This window comes from Leiobunum rupestre, chromosome 8 (genome assembly GCF_980474605.1).
Source record: "Leiobunum rupestre chromosome 8, qqLeiRupe1.1.hap1, whole genome shotgun sequence".
Lineage (NCBI taxonomy): Eukaryota > Metazoa > Arthropoda > Arachnida > Opiliones > Sclerosomatidae > Leiobunum > Leiobunum rupestre.
The window spans coordinates 28,562,628-28,575,515 of record NC_143391.1 but is presented as its reverse complement, the minus strand read 5'-3'; the positions used below and the strand labels follow the sequence as shown (position 1 = coordinate 28,575,515).

The following is a 12,888-nucleotide window of genomic DNA, read 5'->3' as shown; positions in this document are numbered from 1 at the left end:
TTTGACTACCTAACCAATGTATTTTTGATATTTTTAGCGTACTTTATTACGTCTAAAACTCTAATCGATTGTTTTAGTGACGTATCGTCAGACCCTACCACTTTCTTTTTGTCTCGTATTTTAAGGCTTCAAAAACGTCCGCGCGAGCAAACCTATATTAGCGTCTCTAGCAACCTTGGAAAACCATAGCTGACATAACTGTTGGGCTCTTTTAAACCCCAATTGGACTTCTTTTTATATCTGCTTGTGGAAAAAAAATTAATTTGGCTGTTGGGCTGGTTTTTGGGCTACTTTTTGGAGGTTTTCGATAATATACACTAAAATCGGTAGGATATCGATTTCTTTCAAAGGAATACGCTTTAAAGCACTCCGAAATATATTACTCAGTCTCAATATATGAATTCACTTTTTAAAGAAATTCCAATCGTGGGGTAAAAGCTATATGGTCAAAGAAGGTTTGTAAAAAAATATTTCGAATAAAAAAAATTGAAGTTTCTATAAAATTTCCCATGACACTTAAAACTTTTGAGAAAGTGCGCGACATCACGCAAACACCAATATTTTGAATAGCGCGCCTTTTAAAAAATAAACTCTCGCCAAATTGGGCTAGAATTTGGGCTTGTTTATAAAATATGGCCTATTTTAAATTGGGCTCCTTTGAAGAGTTATTGGGCGGTAGAGGTAAAATTATATCTGGCAGCTCTGTCGAAAACTCGAAATTGAATAATTGATGTCTGCTTTCACTGAAAACAGATAACGATACGTGCTATATTTAAGTGGTAATAAATTGCGTATATTAAAAATTAGAATAGCTGACTGTTTAGAGGAATTGCGGTTATTATTATTTATGAAATTTGTAGACCGTTGTGTATACATTTCGAATGATATTTGTTAATCTTTGAGGTAAGTTGCGTTTACTTACTTGTAGGCCTTTGCTCCCATGTGCTGAGACTGGAGAATCAACACATGGGAATGATGGGATAAGTCAATCAACTTGGAGAAACCGACTGCTTCATTTTTAACACTTAAACAGTTTTTACATGGAATCAATAAATGAAATCTCAATCTCTCTAAAGGCCGGAGGGAGCCGGGTTGACATCAGACCATTGTTTAGTTTTGATTCAAAGTAATTACTAAATTTATTTAATCAAAATTGCCCATAACAGTACCTTTTTTTTCTAAATGTGAAATTTTGTATTGTTTAGGTACATATTTGTAGCATCTGGTTGGCTGATTAACGTATATAGTACATCAAGTGGAGAATGCATCAAAATATTAAATGGACATCAATCCAAAATAGTATCACTTCATACAAACCCCTCAAATAAAGTTCAGGTATAGTATGACAATAAATAAATTATCTTTCAGAACAAAGTGACCTTACATTACTGATTCTTCAGATTATTAGCTGTTCAGAAGATGGAACATTAATTTATTGGGATTATGAAGATGGGATTAGTTTAAAAGTATTATTCATTATATGACATTATCTTTATTAATATATTAACTTTGAAATTGAATGCAATAGACAGACAATATTCCTAATGACCTAACTCCTGTCTGTACATGCTACATTGTGGAAAATAAAATACGCCTTTTTATTTCTAAATTAAATTCATCTGGTAATAATTTCAAATTCTTTCGATTATTAATATTTCAACTGAGATTTATTATTTATTTTAGGTGGAGGGATGTTGTATTCGTGTTTGCCTGTAAAATCGAAAGTTCCCAATTCAGAAACTCAAATTGTCTTTGATAAAATTAATTTAAACCAACATGCGGTTGGGTTTTCAAATGTAAGTTTTGCTGTAATATAGCTATTGTAATAATATTTATTAAAGCTTATAATCTTGTTTTTAGGCGGAGTTTGTAGTTGGTATTATGGATAAATTTCTGTTTGTCTTTGTTTTTAAAGGAGGAAAACGATTAAAGTTAGTTTTTTTTCTATTATCAATGATAAATATGTGTTACATTCTAATTTTTTTACTATTTCAGACATATAGGATCTCAAGCATTTACTTGTGTTGTTAGCCATCCTAAGGAACAACTTGTAGCTACTGGAGATGTTTTAGGCAGAATAATTATTTGGTATTTGTTTTTCGTTTTGTAGTGTTTTTGTGTTATAAATCACACTAATGTGTCAATTTCATAATTATTCATTAGGGGTAATGTTAGTCAATCAACGAAACCTACCAGGTCTATTTACCATTGGCATACATTGCCTGTAGCTGATTTGGTATTTTCTTCAGAAGGTATATTGAAAATTTAATTATAGTTATTCATTTTAAAATTCATTTAAAATTTACCCACTAGGAAATTACTTATATAGCGGTGGTGGTGAATGTGTCTTGTTAAAATGGAATTTACAAGCTGAAGATAAAACTTTTGTGCCTCGAATGGGGCTGCCAATTTGTCAACTCTCAATAGCGCCTGATAATAGCTACATTGCTACCAGTCACGAGGATAATGGTACTTTTTAATTAATTTCTTTGAAAGTGTTTTTACTGTCTAACATCAAAAATGTTATTCTTCAGCTATCTTCTTACTAAATCCTCAAAACCAGATTGTTCATTGCTTCCAAGGTCTTTGTCAAGGTCATCCATTTAAGGATATCTCAAATATTGTCTTGAACCCTGTTCCAACTGGAATTATTTATGATCCCAAAAACAGATGTTTAGTCTTGAATGGAAGGCCTGGCCATGTTCAGTTTTATTCTCATCATCAGGATAAACAACTTTTTAGTGTACAATGAAAACTTTATTTTACATTTTTTGACTAGTTTTAAGGCAAAACATTATTTATATAGTTGGATATTTCTAATCAAAACTTTGTAACTCGGGAAAGAGAAAGGGTAATTGCCAATACAATTGTTGAGAATGTGGCCTTAAACTCTAACTCAAAATGGATGGCCACAGTTCAGTGTCGAGATGATCAAGAAACTAGCCTGGAAATTGTTCTAAAATTCTGGAAATTCAACAGCAAAACACAATTGTAAAAAGCTATAGACTTGTCTTCTTATTTTATTATTGAAATTAAAATTATCCTCTTGTTTTGCAGATATAGTCTCAACACCACTGTTCTTTTACCTCATAATCAGAGAATTAACAAATTAATCTTTCAACCAAATGAAGATTTAAGGCCTTTAGTTGCTACTACAAGCAGCGACGGGAAATTTAAGATATGGTCCTTAGAAGAAATATGTCCAATTCCATCTGGTATTTCTTTATCCTTTTTGGCAATAATAAGACTGGCGTTTTTATGTTTGAATTTTTTCCAAATAGATCAAAAAGCCACTAAGTCAACCTGGCAGTGCATTACAATGGGATATTACCGGGATCACCCAGCGGGGGATGCTGACTTTAGCGAAGATGGTTCCATTTTAGCGGTTGCATTTAGTCACGCTGTCACTTTATGGGTTCCAGAAAATGCTGGTCTTAAAGCCATTCTTTCAGTTCCCATCGCTGATAATAATAGTGAAAATATCACGCAATTAAAGTTTGGTCTACAGAACTGCTGTCACTTGCTAGTGACAACGACAAATGAAACCTTGACTATTTGGAATGTTGTAACTTTAGCCAGTCAGTCTTTCTGTTTTTAATTTTTCTTTTAAATATTCTAATAATATTTTTATTTTTTAAGTTCAATGGCAAGTGGAAATGAAAGTTACCTTTTTGGTTAAAAATCCTCAGAGTGAAATTATGGTGGTTTTCAATCAAGAACACACTTGTCAGTAAAAATTTTATTCTGGTTTTACTGTCAATATTTTATACCCATATTAACATTTTTATTGAAAATTGCAGTGTTTGTTTTTAACCCGAGTAATCCAGCTCCAGTACATATCTCAGAGAACGTATCAAAATCTGAAATTATTGCATCAGTTTTTGTTCCAGAACACAATGCTGAGGAAGTTGAAATTGACCCTTTAGCCCCCTCATTTTTGAAAAACTTTTCTCTGTATTTTATGAATAAGCAACAAGTAATAATTTTAATGATTATTGGAACTATTGTCTATTATTTAATGTTCTATAATTTAGGAGTTAATGGTAATGAGCTTGAATTCGAGGCAATCCAACGCAGAAACCCAACTAAATGACAAGATTCAGAACCAAATTAAGCCTCCTAAAACCCAATTTGGAGCTTTAATAGCCCAGAAAAAGAAAACAGAAGTTCAGAAATTCGAATCTGAACACCAAGCCTTTCAAAAAAGCAAATTGAGGGAGAAAATGCTTCAAGAGGTACGTTTTTGTTCAAATTCAGCAATAATAAGAATAATTAATTGTTTCGTTTTAGCTATTGAACATCCCTTCTCACGCTGTCCCACCAATCAGAACTTTATGCTCAGATTTCATGTCCTCGCTCTTAATTGAAAGGTAACTAACTTAAAATTGTCTATTCAATAAAAAGTATATATTTTTTCTTTCTTATAGGAGTGATAAGAAATAAAAAATAAATTAAATGTAAGAGTATTTTTGTAAATTAAAACCCATGTTACAAACTAATATATTTAATCCATTTACACAATTAGAAGTTTAGTGTAGCTAACAATTCATCAGTCTCATCATCTTTAAAAATGTCATCAAAGTTATCTTCTTGTATAATTTCTTCAAAAGTGTCATCTAAATTTAAATGAAAGTTTAAGCCAATTACCACTTCAAACTAATGGAAATTAGTTACCTTCCCAAAGAGACTCTTCTTCCGAAATATTAGGTTTACTTTGATTAGAAGTGCTGCGTGATAATGAGGGAAGGGTTTTTGGTTGACTAGGCTGCATTGTATTGATACATACATTGGAAATTGGTTGACATGTTTGCTCATTATTTTTTGCACCAGTGTGGTTTTTTACAGATTCTCTTAACCACAAACGAACTTTGGCAGCGAGATGTTGCTTCTCAAAAACGCAATACCTTTCTTCCTCAGAATTTGAATGCCAAACGCAAATTATATTATTAGGTATAATGATTACGCAGTGTTTTTTCACACCAGGGCTTGGACTGAACAATGTAGCCTAAATTTATGACACTTTTAATTAAAAAGCAAAACCCACCGCGATTCTATTTTCCTACCTCTCGTAATAGAAGTACATCTCCAGGTTTCACATTTTGAAAGCGAGAATTTATCCAGTGGATATCTCCTTCCATTTCGCCTGTAATAATCAAAGATTGATTTTGAGTTAAGGGCAGTAACAAAACTGAAAATCATATTTACCTGTTTTATCTTGCAATGTAACGAAATGAGATCCTTTCGAAGTTTCATTTATAGTTTTTAAAGATACTATTAAAATTGGCATTTGATCATTTGGAAGTAAATTTAAACCAGACTAAAAAATATATTATAAATTATTTTCTTTAAGTTAATCATATTAAAAATAAATACCATTTTAATGGCCCAATTTATATTGAACTGGGCTAAAACATCATTGTAAATGTCTGACTCTGATAACATATTTTTCCAGCTTTGATTTTCCAAAAGAGCACCTGATGACTACCAAATAATAAAAATTGCTATATATTTTCTAAACTGCTAAGTGTGGAAAAACGTTTATAACCTGATTGCTTAAGCCAAGTCTTTCTGATAACCTTTTATTCCTTTTTGCGGGTACTGAGCTATTGGCACTGAACGTTTTAGATGTAGTTAAGATTAAAGTCCCAATTCTATCTAAGAATTGGTTATTTTCCAAAATGGGAGTTTTAGGACTTTCAACAATATCTAAGCTCCTTCTTTTGCAAGCAGTTCCATTTCTCCTCGGTGAAGTAGGTGATGGTCTTTTTTCTCGAGACATTTCACCTTTTGTTTGATAGTCAAATAACTTCATAGTTGTATTTTGAGCTGCCTTATTTCCCATTTCAAATGCATTTTGATTAGAATTGACATTTAAATGTTCTGTTGAAGAAATCATTCGGGAACCACCATTATTTTGAGGCCTGCAAGGGCTCTTTTGAAATGAAGTGGGCCTTGACTTGTCTAAAGTGTCTAAATTTATGAAAGAACTGGCATTACTATCATAGGCCAATGCACTTCTTTTAACTGTTGAAGCAGCTTCTGGACTGTCTTTATTACTGTTAGACTTTGTCAAATTCCCAGATACGTTAACATTTTCCAATGGTTCAGTTTCTTTTGTTGAAGATTTCGCTACTGAAAATTCTGCTGCTTGATTTACTTTACGAAACTTGTTGGTATCAAAAATACCTTGAAGAAAATTCTAATTGAAATAAATAATACAGAAAAGTATAATAATCAACGTTAGTATTCATGTTAAAAAAATCATGGGTAGTAAGACTAAGACTAGGCCAGTAAAGTAAACTACATACTTCATTATCAAAATCGAAAAAATCGTCATCATCAAACATTTCAAAGTAAATATTAATGTTACTTCATGTAAACCAACAAAGGGTAGAATTATTTATATTAATTTAAATTTTGAAAAGCAAGAAAAAGCAACAGAGCATAATAACAAAGATTCAAAACAGCGCAAAAATTTCGCAATTGTAGTTTAATTCCTCTAGATGGAAGCAATTTCGCTGTTTTCGCAACCAAATTTCGTCTGCTGGGCTGTGCTGGCCGCCATTGTTTTCAGTTAATCATTTTTGTAGAAAGATCTCTATCCGGAAAGTGTTCAGCTACAGAAAGCAACAAATTAAAAATTATAAATAATTAAACATTAAGGTACCTTAAAATATCATGTCATAGCTTTATAGGTTTTAAGTCAAAAACATTTGTCAATGGTTCGGTGTTTTTGAAAATTCGAAATTAATTCACTACTGGTAACTGATGTCTTATTTATGCGAAGGCTGCAACATTTTCCTTTTTAGCGGGTGAGTTAATTTATTTTAATTTTTACCGGTACATAATATGATATCCAAGTTTACGACCTTTCACGATTAGGCCTATGAAATTTTATTCATTCCGACGAAAGGATAACCCCCTACGAGATGCTAAAAATTGTGCAAAATGCAATTCATTTAGTTGACTATCCCAGGGCTTAGGATCAGATTCAATCTAGTCTAAGAAAATAAAAGAAATTAATAGTAGCTTGGTACCATAAATGCCAAGCTCAAAATTTCACGCGGTGCTAGCAGTGGCGTAAATAGCGCCCCCGCACACCCGAGAACTAGGGGGCCCCAAAACGTTTATGATTAAAATCGGTGCTATTTAAAAGGGACCCGAGTCGTTTTTCGCGGGGGGGGGGGGGGGGCGGAGTTCCTAGTTACGCCACTGGGTGCTAGGCCGCGCAATTTGATTAATTCTTTATTCTAGCTTCTTTTGCTTTCGCTAAAAAAACCTTTTCTAGCTAGAACTATTGCTTTAATCATATTATTCCCAAACTAAACTAGTAAGAAATTTGGTACGCGTAGGGTTAATATGTCTAGTATCGGTCATAGACAATGAATCACTCGCCCTTGACTTTAGACATAAATGGTCATTTAGTAACGTAGACTCGTAGTAGTTGGAAGAGAGGGGATTGCAATTTCGGTCGATTTGGCTCATTGTTTTGCTGGGCGATCAAATGAGAGCGATCCCTACGTGCCTAGAGAGAGAATCAAGGGCTCGCTTTCGGGAAGATAAAAATCGAAGAGTGGCCGAAAGAGAATTATGAAAGGGAGGGAGGTTGCGCGCGATTTGGAAGTCATAAAACGGGACGCGGGTGAGATTCAACCCCTAATGTCGTCCTTGACCCATATTCACTCCCCCGTGGTGGGTGTGGCTCTGCCGCCTGACCTTCCGGAATATTGTCCGGAAACCCCAAACTCCGCTCTCTCTCTCTCTCTCTCATTCTCTCGGGGTCGAGGGTAGGGGGTTTATTAAATTATTCTCCCGCTGGAATGGCAGCGATGGCCGAGTCTTCATTACGCCGTGTCATTTCCACCGCCGTCTTTTGTTTGAAACACTTTTTCCTCGCTCGGCTATTGTTTTTTTAGCTCTTAGGCACGTGTCGTTTGCACGCGTTACTACTCGGATTTCTCCTCTTGGAATTTCTTTATTATAAGAGATCACGGACTCCCTCGCATGACTTACGGCACCGGCGCGCCTCTGTACGTGCGTGTGGAACCATGCATTTTCTATCGACGCGAATATTATTTGCCTCGTGGATCATTTAATAAACTGGTGTCATATTGTAATTCCATTATAATTAGTTTTTTACTCACTTTAAAGGGTTTATGGTGGATCAACGAATGTCACAATACTACCACCAGGTTTAACAGAAGCTAGGAATGATTGGCGCTAATTAAAATCCAATTGTGTTAGCAGTCGACTTTTCGATTTAGTTTCCATTCTCTTTAAACTAATAGAGTTGGTAGTACTCCCCTTACCTTTGGTCATGGCCGCCATTTTGGGCGCAATTTTATTATATGAGAAAAAGCATGGGTTTACTAATATCGTTTTCGTGAATTACCCTACCAGGTCCCTGAAATATCAAAAATACCCGATATCTCTTCAAAATCCCTAAACGACCCCCAAATTTAGATTTGTTAACTAAACTACCCTTAAATTTAGATTTGTTCCCTAAACTACCCTTAAATCTAGATGTGTTCAATAAACGACCCTTAAATCTAGATTTGTTCCCTAAGCGACCCTCAAATCTAGATTTGTTCCCTAAACGACCCTTAAATCAAGATTTGTTCCCTAAACGACCCTTAAATAAAGATTTGTTCCCTAAACGACCCTTAAATCAAGATTTGTTCCCTAAATGACCCTTAAATCTAGATTTGTTCCCTAAACCTAGGAGTAACCAACACAGCACCACACACAAGGAGAACTCAGATAGCCTTTAAACATGCTAACGCAGTGTTGTGTACAAATTTCATTGGAAGAGCCATTATGCTGAACGTTTTACGGAAAGGGGGAAGACAATTTCCGAATTTTTCCCTTCCGACGGCAGCAGGCGCTAAAGCGTCTAACCAATTAAAAATGTACGCAAGAAAACGCACGACTTTTGACGGGTTGCGTTCTCCTTGTGTGGGGTGCTGTGTTTGTTGCTCGTAGCCTAAATTACCCTTAAATTTAGATATGTTCCCTAAACTACCCTTAAATTTAGATATGTTCCCTAAACTACCCTTAAATCTAGATGTGTTCCCCAAACGACCCTTAAATCTAGATGTGTTCCCTAAACGACCATTAAATCTAGATTTGTTCCTTAAACGACCCTTAAATCAAGATTTGTTCACTAAACGACCCTTAAATCTAGATTTGTTTCCTAAACTATCCTTAAATCAAGATTTGTTTCCTAAACTACCCTCAAATCAAGATTTGTTCCCTAAACTATCTTAAAATCAAGATTTGTTCCCTAAACTATCTTAAAATCAAGATTTGTTTCCAAAACTACCCCCAAATCTAGATTTGTTTCCTAAACTACCCTCAAATCTAGATTTGTTCCCTAAACTACCCTCAAATCTAGATTTGTTCCCTAAACTACCCTCAAATCTAGATTTGTTCCCTAAACTACCCTCAAATCTAGATTTGTTCCCTAAACTACCCTCAAATCTAGATTTGTTCCCTAAACTATCCTCAATTCTATATTTGTTCCCTAAACTACCCTCAATTCTATATTTGTTCCCTAAACTACCCTCAAATCTATATTTGTTCCCTAAACTATTTTCAAATATATATTTGTTCCCTAAACTATCCTCAAATCTACATTTGCTCCCTAAACTATCCTCAAATCTAGATTTGTTCCCTAATTTACCCTTAAATCTAGATTTGTTCCCTAAATTACCCTTAAATCTAGATTTGTTCCCTAAATTACCCTTAAATCTAGATTTGTTCCCTAAACTAACCTTAAATCAAGATTTGGTCCCTAAACGGCCCTTAAAATCTAGATTTGGTACCTAAACGACCAATTAAAAATGTACGCAAGAAAACGCACGACTTTTGACGGGTTGCGTTCTCCTTGTGTGGGGTGCTGTGTTTGTTGCTCGTAGCCTAAACTACCCTCAAATCAAGATTTGTTCCCTAAACGACCCTCAAATCTAGATTTTTTCCCTAAACTAACCTTAAATCAAGATTTGTTCCCTAAATGACCCTCAAATCTAGATTTGTTCCCTAAACTATCCTTAAATCTAGATTTGTTCCCTAAACGATCCTTAAATCTAGATTTGTTCCCTAAACTATCCTTAAATCTAGATTTGTTCCCTAAACTATCCTTAAATCTAGATTTGTTCCCTAAACTATCCTCAAATCTAGATTTGTTCCCTAAACGACCCTTAAATCTAAATTTATTCCCTAAACTATCCTATATGCAATAAATCACGTGAAGACACTATCGGCTGGAAATATTTTTATATTTCTGTTAAAGGGCAGTTCATAAAATGGTCAAATTTGAGGTACTTGTATATCGCGTAACAGCTACAACACAAGTTAGTTTTTAATTATTGGTTCCCAAAACTAAATTATCCCAAAACCTAAACCAGGTTAACTAAAGATTTAATTGTGTTTCACTGGGTTCCTATTTAGTTTATAAATTCTGTGGGCTTTGAATAAGGCGCCGTTCGTATCACAGTTGCTATGATACTCGCGAGACAATGGACCCTGGGCAGATGGAAAAATATTTAATTTTGGACACCCTAAGTCTTCTACGTTTATAACATTTTTCCCGAGCCTTTTTGATAAATATTTAGATTTTTCTAGTTCTTTGGTCAAAAAGGCTTCCGCCTTATGTGAAATGCGCAAATCTTCGAGTCCATAGTCCCCTTCATTCCATTCTATACCGCAAATATTCCGAGAGATCCACGAGCAGAGCCTCTTATCCTGGTCACTCAACTCGATATAAGGATACGGTGGTTTAAACTTAAATACGTCACTTTCACCAGTTTCCAGAACTAGATACGCCAGATCTTTAATAATTTTGATTTGCTCTGAGAAAATTAACTTCAATAATGCATGAAAAATCGTTCGACCTATTCAAAAGACGCGACTCGTGTATTTTAAACCCTCAGTGTCACGTGTAAATAACGTTTTACTTACATTTTTACGGCGTATTCTTAGGACTAGTGGATGGGTAAAATCAACTGATGGCTTAGATGCTTTGAACACGCGCTTTTTATACGTATATTTCGAACTTTGCACGCGTCATTTATTATTACTCTCAATATTTCATACATAACCACCCTAATTTCACAAGCTACGAAAGCCCGTTCATATATTAAAACCCGATACCACGTAGGTTTTCCGTACGAAAAATATTGTTAAATCTATACCTTGTACATTTTATTATCTTACATGTTATTTAATCATATCATACTTCAGTTTTACAAAACGTAAGGTCCTATTCGAATTACTAAGCGAAATCCCATTATATTCTTCATAGAAAGACACCGCGTTTATGTCGCTGTAACCCCTCAAAGTCATATCCCGCGATACCCCTCCGGTCCTCTCCAACCGCACAGTCTTTCACGTTTAGCTCGGGGTAAGGAAAAGGTGGTTTAAAGGGGTAAACCCCATTATCCCCAGTTTCCACAACCAAGAACGCTAGTTGGACCTCATAAAGTTGACTTCAATAATTCGTAAGTTTCCTTCCAACCTTAAATTTATAAAATATAAGAAACGATTCCCACAAACGTTTTAAATTTTTTAGAAACCGTTTATATAACTATAACCACATCCATACTTACTAGGGATGCAACGGTTCAACTTTTTTGGACTATCTCGGTTCCGGTTCCTAAATTTTTGCTTTATCGGTTCCGGTTTCGGTTCCGGTTCTCAAAATTTAGAACCGATCGGTTCCGGTTCCTAAACGGTTCCTATACGGTTCCAGTGTGTTAAGTATTAATTAATGTTAAATACACAAGCAATTCTAATGAAGTTAAAGATAAATAAAATCCACCACATTTATTTATTTAGAATATAAAATTTGTTTTTGATAAATTATATTTTAAAAATAGTAGCTTTCTCAGTGACGTAGCTATGGGTTCGGGGTCTTCCCGCGAAACTGTTTTTGGGGTCCCTTATAATCATTAGGGCCGAGTCGCGATTATCGCCATCCAAAGTTAGGGCTAACATGTATTGCCTTCTACAATTAGATTTCACACGTACTTGCATGTTAAATATATAAAACGCTTAAAAATGGCTTTAAGCCCGAAGTGAAACGATTAAGAAGAAGTCTGGAGCTCAGACCCCCAAGTAGAAGGGGTAATAATATTAGTTGCCCCTCCCAGCAAAACTCTAGGGAGGGGCATTGCCCACCTGGTCCCTACGCCCCTGCCTCATTTCATTGAAAAATATAAAGACAGGATTTCTAAGACTCGTTTTGATTTCAGTTGAGTATATCGTTCTAAATGGAGTCCATATTATTTCGTTCAATAAGCATTGTCATTTGTGAAATGTAAGCAAATGCATAAGTTGAAATTTTAGATTTTCTAGACAAAAACTACCCAGGCCAGCGATTATATTATGCAAATGAATTAGCCTTACCTTAAAAACTTTAAATTCAGAAACACAACTTAGTCATTAATTTACAAGGTTTAACGATCTGCTATAAAACACGTGTCCCGATACTTTTCAAACTTCGGTATGCTACTTTCATTATGTGCGTTGTTTGGATATTTATGTGACGGTTATTGTGGTTGTATTTATAAAGTTTTGGGAGCGCCTGTTGAAACAAAAAATATTTGAAGCAAGAAAAACATAAACTTGAGCTGACAGGAGAAAAAACTAGACGAGTCCTCGCGCGGTTGGACTGTACACAGTCCCATAGGCAATTTGGGGGACCATCGATGGCAGACCCCCCCCCCGCATTGCGGAGTCTGCCGGGGCGTTATTTACGCCACTGGCTTTTCTGCTGTTTCTCTTCTAAGTTGGTTGCGAAGGGATCAAAAATTACGCTTGCCCACTGTCCCACTAAAAAATTGCTCGGAAGGCACACTAGTAGCAGTAGACGATAAATATTTTATGTGG

The 12,888-nt window shown here is 35.0% G+C and overlaps 2 protein-coding genes across 3 annotated transcripts; one reads left to right on the top strand and one right to left on the bottom strand.

Annotated features, from left to right (window-relative positions):
* The first annotated feature begins 748 nt into the window (after nucleotides 1-748).
* Nucleotides 749-4,499, top strand: l(2)05287 (WD repeat-containing protein l(2)05287). 2 transcript variants are annotated; one of them, XM_090155668.1, is made up of 19 exons: nucleotides 749-903; nucleotides 1,034-1,126; nucleotides 1,206-1,335; nucleotides 1,401-1,466; nucleotides 1,529-1,622; nucleotides 1,684-1,796; nucleotides 1,861-1,931; nucleotides 1,996-2,088; nucleotides 2,164-2,252; nucleotides 2,314-2,469; nucleotides 2,535-2,743; nucleotides 2,807-2,991; nucleotides 3,058-3,215; nucleotides 3,282-3,578; nucleotides 3,640-3,726; nucleotides 3,801-3,976; nucleotides 4,035-4,235; nucleotides 4,291-4,370; nucleotides 4,428-4,499. In XM_090155668.1, exons 2-19 carry the CDS (start codon nucleotides 1,041-1,043, stop codon nucleotides 4,441-4,443), a joined length of 2,307 nt encoding a protein of 768 aa, XP_090011794.1. In that variant the 5' UTR covers nucleotides 749-903; nucleotides 1,034-1,040; the 3' UTR covers nucleotides 4,444-4,499. The 2 variants fall into 2 exon arrangements, with proteins under 2 accessions (XP_090011794.1, XP_090011795.1); XM_090155669.1 differs by lacking the exon at nucleotides 749-903 and having other exon boundaries at nucleotides 929-1,126.
* Nucleotides 4,489-6,613, bottom strand: LOC149933024 (uncharacterized). The gene is made up of 7 exons (XM_090155670.1): nucleotides 6,309-6,613; nucleotides 5,546-6,199; nucleotides 5,374-5,481; nucleotides 5,206-5,317; nucleotides 5,064-5,143; nucleotides 4,675-5,005; nucleotides 4,489-4,616 (listed from the first exon to the last, which is right to left on the bottom strand). Exons 1-7 carry the CDS (start codon nucleotides 6,345-6,347, stop codon nucleotides 4,522-4,524), a joined length of 1,419 nt encoding a protein of 472 aa, XP_090011796.1. The 5' UTR covers nucleotides 6,348-6,613; the 3' UTR covers nucleotides 4,489-4,521.
* Between the last annotated feature and the right edge of the window lie 6,275 nt (nucleotides 6,614-12,888).